This window comes from Periplaneta americana, chromosome 1 (genome assembly GCF_040183065.1).
Source record: "Periplaneta americana isolate PAMFEO1 chromosome 1, P.americana_PAMFEO1_priV1, whole genome shotgun sequence".
Classification (NCBI taxonomy): domain Eukaryota; kingdom Metazoa; phylum Arthropoda; class Insecta; order Blattodea; family Blattidae; genus Periplaneta; species Periplaneta americana.
In genome coordinates, this window is record NC_091117.1 from 180,462,841 (window position 1) to 180,476,881 (window position 14,041).

General features: G+C 36.3%; 1 protein-coding gene across 7 annotated transcripts in view; it reads right to left on the minus strand.

Moving 5' to 3' along the window:
• Positions 1-14,041, minus strand: part of MESK2 (misexpression suppressor of KSR 2) — a 502,743-nt gene that overhangs the window by 23,898 nt on the left and 464,804 nt on the right. For all 7 annotated transcript variants that reach the window (XR_011333492.1, XM_069833388.1, XM_069833378.1 and 4 more), the window contains 3 exons: positions 12,650-12,796; positions 7,593-7,862; positions 515-599 (listed from right to left, as the gene is read on the minus strand). Coding sequence is in view for 6 of the 7 variants with exons in the window: in XM_069833388.1 (XP_069689489.1) it covers positions 515-599; positions 7,593-7,862; positions 12,650-12,796 (502 nt within the window). In the remaining variant the exon portion in view is untranslated. The remainder of the gene's footprint in view (positions 1-514; positions 600-7,592; positions 7,863-12,649; positions 12,797-14,041) is intronic.

Consider the following 14,041-nt stretch of genomic DNA (forward strand, 5'->3'; position numbering starts at 1 on the left):
CCAAAGCCATTCTCCCACATGGGTAACATTGAAAATAAAGTTTTGAAACATTGCCAATAAGTGCTGAAGTACCCTGACATCTAACCAGTTTTGTAAAGACATATGGCACTCAAAAAGTGTAATGTATGTGACACAGTGCAAGTGTACCAATGTTATGTTGTAAGATGTACAAAACCAAACATTAAGAAGCTCTCTCTCTACCTAGCTGATACAACTCACAAGCTATTACAACGGGATTATTGTAGTAATACGCACAATTTCATCTGTGGTTGCTTTGATGTCCTGAAGCATTCTGCTTGCAACACTTTGACAGTAATATTATGGTTACGCTTCAAACAATCACTCATCATAACTCTACAATAATAGTAAACAAGGCTTCAAGCCACAACAGGTGAGATTTTAACAAAATACTGTATTATAAGCTATATGGAGAAAGTGAACAGTTTATATGTGGAGATGTGTTTGATTGTGGTGCAGGAAGCGAGTCGGTCAGTGTCTTCAGATGATCACTTACCATAACCCTGTCCTTGCAGGAACAGGCGAAATGCCTCACTCACTTTTCCTGGTTGTTCTTCCAGTACCATTCCGCAGTCCTGGATCTGCAAGTAGAAAACAATGCTTCAGTTTATGATATAAATATAATAGAGTTTGAATAGGCCGTCAATGCTTATAATTTATTAATTTATTACATGAACGTTTTCGGCACTTGTGCATGCCATCTTCAGATGTTAGAAAAGATACTACAGGGACATCACTTTATTTTTACTTGCATTTTTATTGTACCTGCGTTTCTGAATGTACTTGAGTCCCACCCCTTTCACTAATGTTCTTGCTCCCGTCAGCCACACAAACTTACGGCCGCTGTTACATTCGAAGTATGCTAGCAGTGAAGTAAATAGTACAGAGTATAGTGTGTTTCAGAAATATGGTTACGTTTTCTATAGAAGAAAGAGCCTATATTATTGAAGCTTATTTCCAGGGGCAGGTATTTATGGAGATTAATGTTATCATTTGTGTTTTTTAATATTGGTGTCGGCGGAGATTGTTGGAGATTGATTTGTACTCTTGGCGGGTATTAATGGAAATTTTGGAAAATACAATTATTTTGAAATTGGAGTATTAACTCAGTATGAATATTACTTTCCAAATAATTAATATTAAAGGTTCATTGGATTCTCGTAAAGGTGCGGTATGGCCAATAGACAATATTTGTTGGATCGAGACTGTATTTAACACATATTCATTAAACACGAAAAAAACTTGCAGCCCTCAAATTAACACTTTCAAATTATTAGTGAAATGTTGAATTCTCCGTCTTTTGAGTTCACTAATGTAATCAGAACACCTAGAATACCACGTAATGTAGCCTACTTGGATATATAACAGATTCAAAAGAAAAAAAAAAGTTCTAAAAAAGAACTAGAAATATGAAATTCGGTATAAAACGATGGAATAATAATAATTCGAGGATGTGTTCATATTTCGCTATTAGAACTCTATTTCGCCATTTGTCGTGATTATTTCATCCGCATATTATTAATCAGAATCACTTAATTCGTAAAGATTAGTAAAAATCTATTGTATAGTCGGAGGCACCGATTTTGGCAGATGACCTCGATGACATTTCCAGTAGGCGAGCCAATATTGTTTCTGTAAGCTGCGAGAATGAGATGCGATAACATTCTGAGTCGTTCATATTTTCATAACAGCAGCTCATATCAATTATCCTTATTATGAAACACACCACGGTACAGTCCTACTCAAAGAATACCGTTAATAAATGTCAATGACTTCCGTTCACAATGATTTTACAATACGTCTCCTACATTTTCTAAATTAAATTAATTCTTAATTAAAAGGAAAATTCTACCCTTACCAGATCAATATACAAGATTTGTCCAGTAATAATCTAGGGATCGTCTACTGGTGATGGGACAATTGAAGTTAATAAAATTACGATTCTTCTTAATAATCAAAATATAATTTGGTTAATTGGGTAAAATTGCATGCTGCGGAAGTTAGATTTATATAAGAGTATAATAAATAGGATTGTAATGGATATTACAAGGGCAATAATTTCTTCACATGCACATTGTGAATAGAACAGAGAAGAAAGCATTTTAAAATATTCGAAATCGTACAAAATATCGGAGAAACCAATTTTCCCTGCACAAATTGCACCGATTGAAAAATATAATTACCATTCACAATAAATACTGTATTTTATGGATTCTAAAAAGTTGTTTATTAATCTAGAGGTATTGGCTGATGACTGTACTAAATTCCAGCACAACATTCATTCAGAATATGTAGAAATTACACTTTGGATTTTACTAAATGTATAGGCCTACTATCAAAAGGTGTTACATACCCCCTTAAATACTGTACATGTGTTACCTGTGCGATATCCGATGTTTAATTTTTTAAAATATAATTCATAGTACTGAAACTGCCATATTGAATTCGCACAAATTGTATTATTCGTAATTTTCGTCTCGAAAACCCCTAAGATATCTAATTTAATTTTTCACCCATTTTTGTCCCACTTTAGGGACAAAGTCGGACTAAATAATACCTTATTCGTATTCTGTGATCGCAAAGATCCCCATATATCGACTTTCATCGAGATTGGATGACATGAGATTTCTCACTCCCTTCTGCCTTTTCATTAGTACCTTAGGATATGGTATTTAAAAAATCTAAGAATGTTTAACCAATATTGTAGAGAGTAACCTTCACTTTAAATTTTACGTCTCTAGTTAAACATAGTTTAGTGAATTTTTTAAATTGTCGACTTCTTTCTCTCTCTTCTCTGCTCGGGGGGGGGGGGGAAACATTATTTCAAGGGACTAGCCTACATGAAATTGAATTTTTTTACTTTTCTTATACATTTTAGAAACAATTCTGAGAGATGAGATGAATAGTCTAACCCAATTTTATGAGTGAATCTTTGTATTAAATTTAAAGGCTGCACGTCTGCTGGTTAAACAAAATAAATCGGTATAATTATTTTGATCATTACTGCCTCCCATTTTCCATCCCTTAATGTTCGTATTTCGTAAAGCTCATCTTATCTATTGACTAAGGATTAACATATTTCCATATACATATATATTTCCATATATAAAGCAGATTGTATTTCCATTTCGTACAATATTCTGGTCACGAGACATAATCATATACTTTGTTTTTTCGGGATTTACTACCAAACCTATCGCTTTATTTGCTTCAAGTAAAATTTCCGTGTTTTCCCTAATCGTTTGTGGAGTTTTTCCTAACATATTCACGTCATCCGCATAGACAAAAAGCTGATGTAACCCGCTCAATTCCAAACCCTCTCTGTTATTCTGAACTTTCCTAATGGCATATTCTAGAGCGAAGTTAAAAAGTAAAGGTGATAGTGCATCTCCTTGCTTTAGCCCACAGTGAATTGGAAAAGCATCAGATAGAAACTGGCCTATACGGACTCTGCTGTAAGTTTCATTGAGACACATTTTAATTGATCGAACAAGTTTCTTGGGAATACCAAAGACACGTATAGACTACTGTAATATTTGTTTCGTTTTTGGAGGTGACTGTCCAGAGTGCACAAATACTCGGGCGTGCATGTTTACTCTTATGTCCTACCCATTCCACTGCGACACAGATAACAGCCGATCTTGCAAGCGGTGAGAACTCGCCCTCCAGATTGCATTAAGAAAATCCATCTGCCAAAATCCCTGGCGCGACCTATATATCTATTATGTCGTGATTTTCGCGATTTCCATAAACTCCTGGCCCTGCTTATTTCGCACAAGTAACGTGTGTAGCATGACTGAATAACTTTATCTGTGTGGACTGTGCAGAAGTGAAGATTAGAGTTACCGAAAGTACGGTAATATTCTGAATAAAGTAGCCATTACATAATGAATACAACCGTCTGAAGAGTTGAGTTTGTGAAAAAAAAAACTGTTACTACTCTACTGTATTTTGATAAAATATCGTAAAAGTAATAAACAAACTGAAAATCGAAATAACGTATTTCCCTGTAACATAAATGGATACACTACTTTTCTCTCCTACTATAGCTACTAAAATGATTTGTTTACATATTGCACTAGTAACACCAAATTCCTGTAATGGAAGGGGATAACAGTGTTTCCGAGTATAGACAGGTTAATGTTAAAAATGTTGGTAAAAATAAAGTGATGTCCCTGTACATGTTAACACTGCCAAAATGGATACACTTAATGTTGACATAACCATTATATGTATGCATAAAAAGCTTATAGCTAGGCCTATATACCCATTGTCGGTTAAAATGATTGTGACATAAAATACTAAGTAAAAACACTTGAAAACAGTTAATTAAAACATTATCCCTTAATGATGTAGTATACATAATTGATTATTAAACATTGTGAAATGATAAAAGCTTTCTGTTGTGACGATGTCAAATAGAATAAACCAGTTTTTAAGTATCAAGTAAGTACTTGGTTGCACTATGATAGAGGTCCTTTACGATAACAATTAAAAGGTGAGCAATAAAGTTCGTCTATTAATGGGTAAAGTTCACTATTTGCTTGATGGCATTCACTTTCACAAATAATAAAAGCACTTGGAGAGGTTGAAACATGGTGTGTGAGAAAATGCTTCAGTTACTTGTTCATCTTTCCTTTTACAATTGCGTCATGAAGATAAATGAATGGTGAATTTGCAAAACGACTTAAGTCCACATTTTGGGGATTTTGAGTTGAGAACACGATTATGTTACTGTGTGCAAGGGGCATCGTTTAGTAGCAGAATGACTTTAATCCACGATTTTTGCATTCCTTAACAGAAAAATGTTTGGTTAAGGGGTAAAACAATTTTTGTTTTGGACTTAAATTATTTTGCCCGTCAAGTACTGAAGAAACTTACATAATATGTAATTTTAATTATACAATCAGCTGACAAAATGTTTTTTGTCTGTTGTCACTGATAATAATTTAGTTGAGAAAATTTATTACATTTGAAGAACAGAGCATGAAAATGAAAAGCAATATGCTCAGTAATCGTGCTAAACTTGTAGCTGAAATAAAAAGTATTGCAAAATGGAGCCAAGTTAAGTATCGAGAGAGATGGTTTTCTTGCTGTCACATTTGACTACATGAAAAATGTAGGCTTGCCTAAACGCCAGTTCAGGATATGTACTACTATCGTCAGCTTACCATGCCAGCTTTCTCTGTGCCTACCATGAGGGACAGGCCAAGAAAAGTCTTAATGAGGTATGTAATTTTCTCCTGCAAACTACTTCGATAACTGTGTCACATCCAGTACATTAAAGAACTGTCGTTGTTTTGCGATAGTTGTCCGGGACAAAATAAGAACAACACACTAATCAAATTCTTAATGACAATAAGTGCTCAGAAACATTTCTTCAACATCATACTTTTCTCCGTCAGAGGTCTGTGCTCTTATGTTTAAAAAATTGTTCAAAATAATGTTGTTCAACAAATGCAATAAGTATATATATTTTGATGTACCGAAGTACATATGATATTTCCATGCAGATATTCTGCGTCATCATATGATGAAAGAGTGATGGAACGGAGAAAAATTCTCTCCGGCGCCGGGATTTGAACCCGGGTTTTAAGCTCTACGTGCTGATGCTTTATCCACTAAGCCACGCCGGATACAACCCCGACGCCGGTTAGAATCGTCTCAGATTAAGCTCCATTTCTTGGGTTCCCTCTAGTGGCCGCCCTCTGCACTACGTCATAGATGTCTATGAACGCAGGACCGAAGTCCATACATGTGTTGAGGTGCACTCGAATGAGTGACTGGTTGGCCGGGATCCGACGGTATAGGCGCCGTCTTAATCTGAGACGATTCTAACCGGCGTCGGGGTTGTATCCGGCGTGGCTTAGTGGATAAAGCATCAGCACGTAGAGCTGAAAACCCGGGTTCAAATCCCGGCGCCGGAGAGAATTTTTCTCCGTTCCATCACTCTTTCATCATATGATGATGCAGAACATCTGCATGGAAATATCATATGTACTTCGGTACATCAAAATATATATATGATATGCGTAATAAATCACTTTGTGATTTAAGAAACCAGTCACTCATTCGAGTGCACCTCAACACATGTATGGACTTCGGTCCTGCGTTCATAGACATCTATGACGTAGTGCAGAGGGCGGCCACTAGAGGGAACCCAAGAGATGGAGCTTAATCTGAGACGATTCTAACCGGCGTCAGGGTTGTATCCGGCGTGGCTTAGTGGATAAAGCATCAGCACGTAGAGCTGAAAACCCGGGTTCAAATCCCGGCGCCGGAGAGAATTTTTCTCCGTTCCATCACTCTTTCATCATATGATGACGCAGAATATCTGCATGGAAATATCATATGTACTTCGGTAGATCAAAATATATATATGATATGCGTAATAAATCACTTTGTGATTTAAGACGGCGCCTATACCGTCGGATCCCGGCCAACCAGTCACTCATTCGAGTGCACCTCAACACATGTATGGACTTCGGTCCTGCGTTCATAGACATCTATGACGTAGTGCAGAGGGCGGCCACTAGAGGGAACCCAAGAGATGGAGCTTAATCTGAGACGATTCTAACCGGCGTCGGGGTTGTATCCGGCGTGGCTTAGTGGATAAAGCATCAGCACATAGAGCTGAAAACCCGGGTTCTAATCCCAGCGCCGGAGAGAATTTTTCTCTGTTCCATCACTCTTTCATCAAATGCAATAAGGTTATTTTATGATTTTGGTATAAATACATTTAGTTAAACATGTTTGTGTGTCAGTAATTTAATAATTATGATGCAGGATTGAAGTTAATTTGCAGAACAACTTAAGTCCTGAAGATAATTAATTTTTTTACGACCTGAAGAGGCGTACAAAAGTATGAATTTTTATACTAAAACTATTTCTCTTACATATCTCTTACATATAAAAAATTATATTGTAACAATATATGGTACAGCGAGGCCAAAAACAGTTTTCTTTAATTTTTCTCAAAACTACTTCTAGGGACTTCAGTCGTTTTGCAAATTCAGCATTCAAATAAATGATTTATGAATATTGTACCAGTATGCTCTTTACAGAATATATAATTGAACCACCATTTTGCGTAAACTTGAATCAACGAATCATATGCAATTATTACTATTTTCACGTTATACTTGCGGGCCCAATGATCGCGAGTTCGAAACTGGCTCAGAGCACTGCAGTTTTAGGCAGAAAAATAAAAAAATGTGCCTTACATTGGGTGAGGAAGTAAAGCCGTTGGTTCCGTGAAGTAGATTTACTTGGTTCGTTGATTCAGTAATAATTATAGATACAATTCTACATCGAAGTTAGTTCACCATTAACATAATCCAATTTAAATCCTGCCCGAATTCTACCTCTCAAATTTCAAGCACAATAGTTAACAAGAGGTGTCTAATAGAAACAAAAACCAAATTTCTTGGTTTACAAATAAAATAAGTTAAACTGGAAAAATCATATTAAGGGAATTACCTCCAAACTAAATTTTGTGGTGTTTGTACATCGCAGGCAAAGAAGAAATTAATTCTGTTACATGTTCTCAATTCACTTGAATTTTTGTGTCCTACCTTCATCCAGGTTGAGTTGGTTGGGTCAAGGCGCCCATTGAGGGTAACAGTGTCCTCCACGTGGGGGCTGAGTGCCCCTGTGATGTTCATGACAGGCATGCTGAGCGTCATAGAGTCCTTGCGTCTTGTGGGTTCGAGCTCGCGTACAATGTTGAGGTCTGTTCGTCGGATGTAACTGTCGATGAAGAGCGCAAGATTTGTGGGATTCACATGGCGCTCGAAATATATCTTGTACACTTGAACCAGATCGTGATTCCTCTCTTCTGTGCCCTGTGAAGCATAACATATGCTACAATAAATTAACTGACTTTCCACGTATTCTTACTCTTAAACTTTTTTCCTTCGGAACATTTAGTTTATTGCTTTCGCGTGTTAAATATTAGGTGGAGTATCTTGTTGACTAGTTTCAGCCTGTTGTGGGCTATCTTCAGAACTAGTTGGTCCTGGTCTTCGCGCCTTTTGTTTGTGTTTCCTATGGGGGTGTGTTTATGTAGTGTAGTGTGGAGTCAAAAAGTGTGTGTGTTCTGAAATTGAGTTGTGTGTTGAGAATTTCATATGAATGTGTTTTTGTGTACCTGCATATTTCGTATTGTTCTAGTGTGTTTAGTTTATAGTTTTTCGGTTGAATATGAAAATTCTACATATTCAACAATTGGCTAAATATCTATGTTGCAGAAATGTTAGAGCTACAAAAAAGTGCAGGAGACTGATATCTCTGATGAAAATGAAAAGAAAGAAAATCATGCTTAAGGACTGAACAAAATATCAGTCAGATTTGTAAGCTAGACCTAGAGAGAAAAAAAAATCTATACATGAGCCATGAAACAATACTAACAATGCCATCCCATCGCATCTCCTCACACTCATCCTCTTTCACAATAGACATGCCAAGACTCTGGAATTCGCTACCTGCTAACATCAGGGACTGTCGAAATAAAATTGAATTCAAACACAAACTAACTACTTGGTCAGTAATTGAGACTCGTTCAGACATGGTTTCTTGTAAATAGTTCTCTTAATCTATCACAAAATATCTCAATATATGGTAATTTGATCAATATAGAATTTTGTTATTCTAGGTTTAATTTGTAATTCAGTAAATACAAAAATATTCTTTGTTCTTAAGTTCTATGATAAATTGTCTAGCTTTCATTAATCAGATAATCTTGTCGTACTTTAATTTTTATTGTAATTGTAATAGTAAATTTAATATTAATTGTAATTTTATTCTTCATATTATAGTTGTAATCCCCTGGTAGAGGGGCAGAGAAGGCCTGATGGCCTTATCTCTACCAGGTTAAATAAATAAATACTAATACTAATACTAATGTAGACCGTATTTCAGTAAGAAATACAGCATCAGTCAAGAGGGCTGGTTTATGTGAAGACAATTACTATTTGGTAGCTGGGGAGGTATAACCAGTGCTTTTATTCTGGTGAAAAAGGTGTTGGAACTCTATAGCGAAAAGGCAGGTGATTACTGTCCAGTACATGCGAATTTTGTCGTTTTTGACCTCTTTTTCTTCAAACTTATGACTTCCAAGACCTAAGTGGAATTGAAGGGAAAATTATGTTAAACACAATTATTAACACATTTCTCGGTTTCATCACAGTCTAGTATATACAGTCACGAAGCTTAAGTTTATGAGGGTACTAGGAACAATAGACTGTGCAGGTACTATTTTGCATTGTCTGTAATGAGGCGATAGTAGCGATCCTAGTGGTGGGCAACTATCTATGGATGCATATTTACTACATATTGAGCTTCGTGACTGTATAACTTATACTAGACTGTGGTTTCATGATGAAAAATACAACAAAAAGCTGACGCAATCCACCAGAAAAAAAGCACTGGAAGTAAACCTGCAACATTTTAAAGAAACTCGGCATGCCTCACAGAATATGGTGTTTTTCTTCTGGTGAAAAAGGTGTTGGAACTCTATAGCGAAAAGGGAGATAATTACCGTCCAATACAAGGGAATTTTGTCATTTTTGACCTCCTTTTCTTCAAACTTATGACTTTCAAGACCAAAGCGGAATTCAAGGAAAAATTTTGTTAAAAATCATTATTAACACATTTCTCGGTTTCATCACAGTTTAGTATATACTGTCACGAAGCTTGAGTTTGTGAGGGTACTAGGAACAATAGACTGTGCAGGTGGTATTTCGCATTGTCTGTAATGAGGCGATAGTAGCGATCCTAATGGTTAGCAACTATCTATGGATGCATATTTACTACATATTGAGCTTCGTGACTGTGTATACTAGACTGTGGTTTCATGATGAAAAATACAACAAAAAGCTGACGCATTCCGCCAGAAAAAAAGCACTGGAAGTACACCTGCAAAATTTTAAAGAAACTCTGCATGCCTCACAGAATATTATTATTGGAACAAACGATTCTGATTATTACTAAAGACTCATTGTGTAGGTACCGGTATTTTACATACAGTACTTATCTTTACTATGCCTAAATTGCATATATATACTGTACATGCAACAATATGTATTTTGTGCGAGATCGTGCGTATTTGCTTGGTTTCCGCACAAAACCAATCCGCGGAAAGTCTAAAATTCCACATTCAGTATTCCCAACCGAACACACATAACAATTTCCCTCTTCTTACCACTTAAGTGGCATGTTGATTTTACTGCTTTAGGCTTTTAACATATTATTTTTAGAGACGTTCAATATAGTAATAATTATAAATTGGAAACTTACCACTGCAATTTCACCTAAATTGCACTGTTAATTATTGTTTTTAAATATTTGCAAAAATTAAGTAAAGTCTAAATCATTACATAACCTTATCGTTTGTTTTAAGTTCGCATTTATAGACTGGGGGAAAAAAAAGACAGACATATATCACGGCCTGCTGGAGTATAGTAAACACAGAAAACATTTTAAAGCAACAATGTTGAAGATAGATATTTTTGTTTTGCAAATTTGCCGTCATTGAACAGAAACCAAGTTGGAGATTTCATTGCGACTAATTAGAAATTCCTCTTTCAGGTATGTAATAAACGATCTTCACACAAAATAATGAACGATACACGAGTGGTATGTTTTCTTTCAATTCTCGGAAATTAAAAAAGCTTAACTACGTTTCGCTTTTTCAAACTTTTCCTCGAACATCAAAACTTCAACATACCGCTCTTGTAACGCATATTACTATTTTTTTCTGTTATAATTTGTTCAACACTAAGTTTTTTAAAAAACAAAACACAACAAAAATTGTTACAGTAATTAAATTAAGGATAAAATACTTGAAGGTGATATGTTACAGTTGTATGAACACTAATAAATACACCAAGATTGTTAAAGATATTAGTTATAGTCAGACATGTTTCGGCGATGCTTCTCCATCTTCAGTGACTATTTACCACGACGGGTGGTTCAGGTGATCGAACCGTGTTGTTGCTTGGCTTAAAGGACAGTGACTATTTACCACGATGGGTGGTTCAGGTGATCGAACCGTGTTGTTGCTTGGCTTAAAGGACAGTGACTATTTACCACGATGGGTGGTTCAGGTGATCGAATCGTGTTGTTGCTTGGCTTAAAGGACAGCAGCTATTTACCACGATGGGTGGTTCAGGTGATCGAATCGTGTTGTTGCTTGGCTTAAAGGACAGTGGCTTTTACCACGATGGGTGGTTCAGGTGATCGAATCGTGTTGTTGCTTGGCTTAAAGGACAGTGACTATTTACCACGATGGGTGGTTCAGGTGATCGAATCGTGTTGTTGCTTGGCTTAAAGGACAGTGACTATTTACCACGATGGGTGGTTCAGGTGATCGAATCGTGTTGTTGTTTGGCTTAAAGGACAGTGACTATTTACCACGATGGGTGGTTCAGGTGATCGAATCGTGTTGTTGCTTGGCTTAAAAAGGACAGTGACTATTTACCACGGTGGGTGGTTCAGGTGATCGAACCGTGTTGTTGCTTGGCTTAAACGACAGTGACTATTTACCACGATGGTTGGTTCAGGTGATCGAATCGTGTTGTTGCTTGGCTTAAAGGACAGTGACTATTTAATGACTATTTACCACGATGGGTGGTTCAGGTGATCGAATCGTGTTGTTGCTTGGCTTAAAGGACAGTGGCTATTTACCACGATGGGTGGTTCAGGTGATCGAATCGTGTTGTTGCTTGGCTTAAAGGACAGTGACTATTTACCACGATGGGTGGTTCAGGTGATCGAATCGTGTTGTTGCTTGGCTTAAAGGACAGTGACTATTTACCACGATGGGTGGTTCAGGTGATTGAATCGTGTTGTTGCTTGGCTTAAAGGACAGTGACTATTTACCACGATGGGTGGTTCAGGTGATCGAATCGTGTTGTTGCTTGGCTTAAAGGACAGTGACTATTTACCACGATGGGTGGTTCAGGTGATCGAATCGTGTTGTTGTTTGGCTTAAAGGACAGTGACTATTTACCACGATGGGTGGTTCAGGTGATCGAATCGTGTTGTTGCTTGGCTTAAAGGACAGCGACTATTTACCACGATGGGTGGTTCAGGTGATCGAATCGTGTTGTTGCTTGGCTTAAAGGACAGTGACTTTTACCACGATGGGTGGTTCAGGTGATCGAACCGTGTTGTTCCTTGGCTTAAAGGACAGTGACTATTTAATGACTATTTACCACGATGGGTGGTTCAGGTGATCGAATCGTGTTGTTGCTTGGCTTAAAGGACAGTGGCTATTTACCACGATGGGTGGTTCAGGTGATCGAATCGTGTTGTTGCTTGGCTTAAAGGACAGTGACTATTTACCACGATGGGTGGTTCAGGTGATCGAATCGTGTTGTTGCTTGGCTTAAAGGACAGTGACTATTTACCACGACGGGTGGTTCAGGTGATCGAACCGTGTTGTTGTTTGGCTTAAAGGAGGAGAAGCACATGTCTGACTATAACTAATACTTTAACAATCTTAGTGTATTTATTAGTGTTCATACAACTGTAACATATCACCTTTAAGGTATTTTATCAAATCTATGAACACTGTATTATTGACCTAACATGTGTGTTTTATCTTTAAATATAAATTAAGGATATTTACTCGACCGAAATGATGCCACATGAGGTAGTCCAGTACAGCCTGCGTCATTCCCTTGTTCCTGAGATATCTTGCATTCAGCTTCTGGTAGCCCCATTCAATCCAACCTGCTTGAGTCGACACACAGTTGATGAGACACAGAGCCTCCACCTAAACAAAAACAACACATTTTAAGGCATACTTCGAAGTATTTTGAGGTATTGCTGCTGTAAATTGAATGAAAAATCTTTATGTTGCGATTTCTAACCAATATAGCATCGTACTTAGCTTTTTGAGTATACAGAAATTAACTTTCACAATGTACATTTTCTTATTGCTTTCCCATCATTGTAATTATAGAGAAATATCTGTAATGAGATGATAAAACACTTTCTGAACTATATACTGATATTTATATTTGATCTTCGATACTCGATACTACTACTACTACATAATGTCCACACATTTTTCACAAATATGAAAATCCTGTCATAGTAAGGAAAACATACTTCCTAAGAATTTTAAATACTTACTTATTTCAATTTTAAATACTCAACGAATAATATTAATATTAGTTAAAATATTACAGTACAGTACATCGAAATTTAACGTACTGTATGTGGTGAATAACATCTACACAACACATAATTAATATGCATGAACAAAGGAAATTTATCTTAATAGAACTGGGAAACAACTACTCGTCTACCATACATTTTCTTAAATATGGAGAGGGGAGTAAGCCTACCGGTACGTCGAAAATATAATACAAAAATAAATAAGCAACTAAACCAAAAATACTTTAGTATGCTGGAACAAACTTCATTTTGAAATTCATAAAACAATGGCAAAGGATGTAGTTGCAGAATTTTCTATCTTTATTATGTTAAAATGCCATCACTGAAACAAATAGCCTATTATGTATTGTATTGTATTGTATTATATATGAAGAGTTCGCGGGAAAAACGATGAAATGTCACATTTCTGTTAAGGAATAGATAATGATTTAATTGAGTCTATAACTGCAAGATGTAGTGCTGTTTCTGTAGAAAATAAAGGAAAGGATTACTGTATTCGTGGTGATAATTCTCCTTTTTACCATTTTTCATAAGAACAACATTAAATTTCGCAGTGATCCATTGAATTAGATAATGACATCAACCTCAAGAAAACTGTGACATTCATCGTTTTTCCCGCGAACTCTTCATATATTATATTGTGTTTTGTTTAGAGCAATGTAGTAATTTTCTGTCATACTGGTGAGTGAAAGAGAAAGCCGAATGACCTTAACTCCGCCAGCTAAAATGAAATATTATTATTGTTATTATTATTATTAAATAAAGTATCGGAAAGTACTGATATACCGAAAGTATTCAGAGTTCATTTTTTAATTTAAATACGCAAGCATTTTCAGCA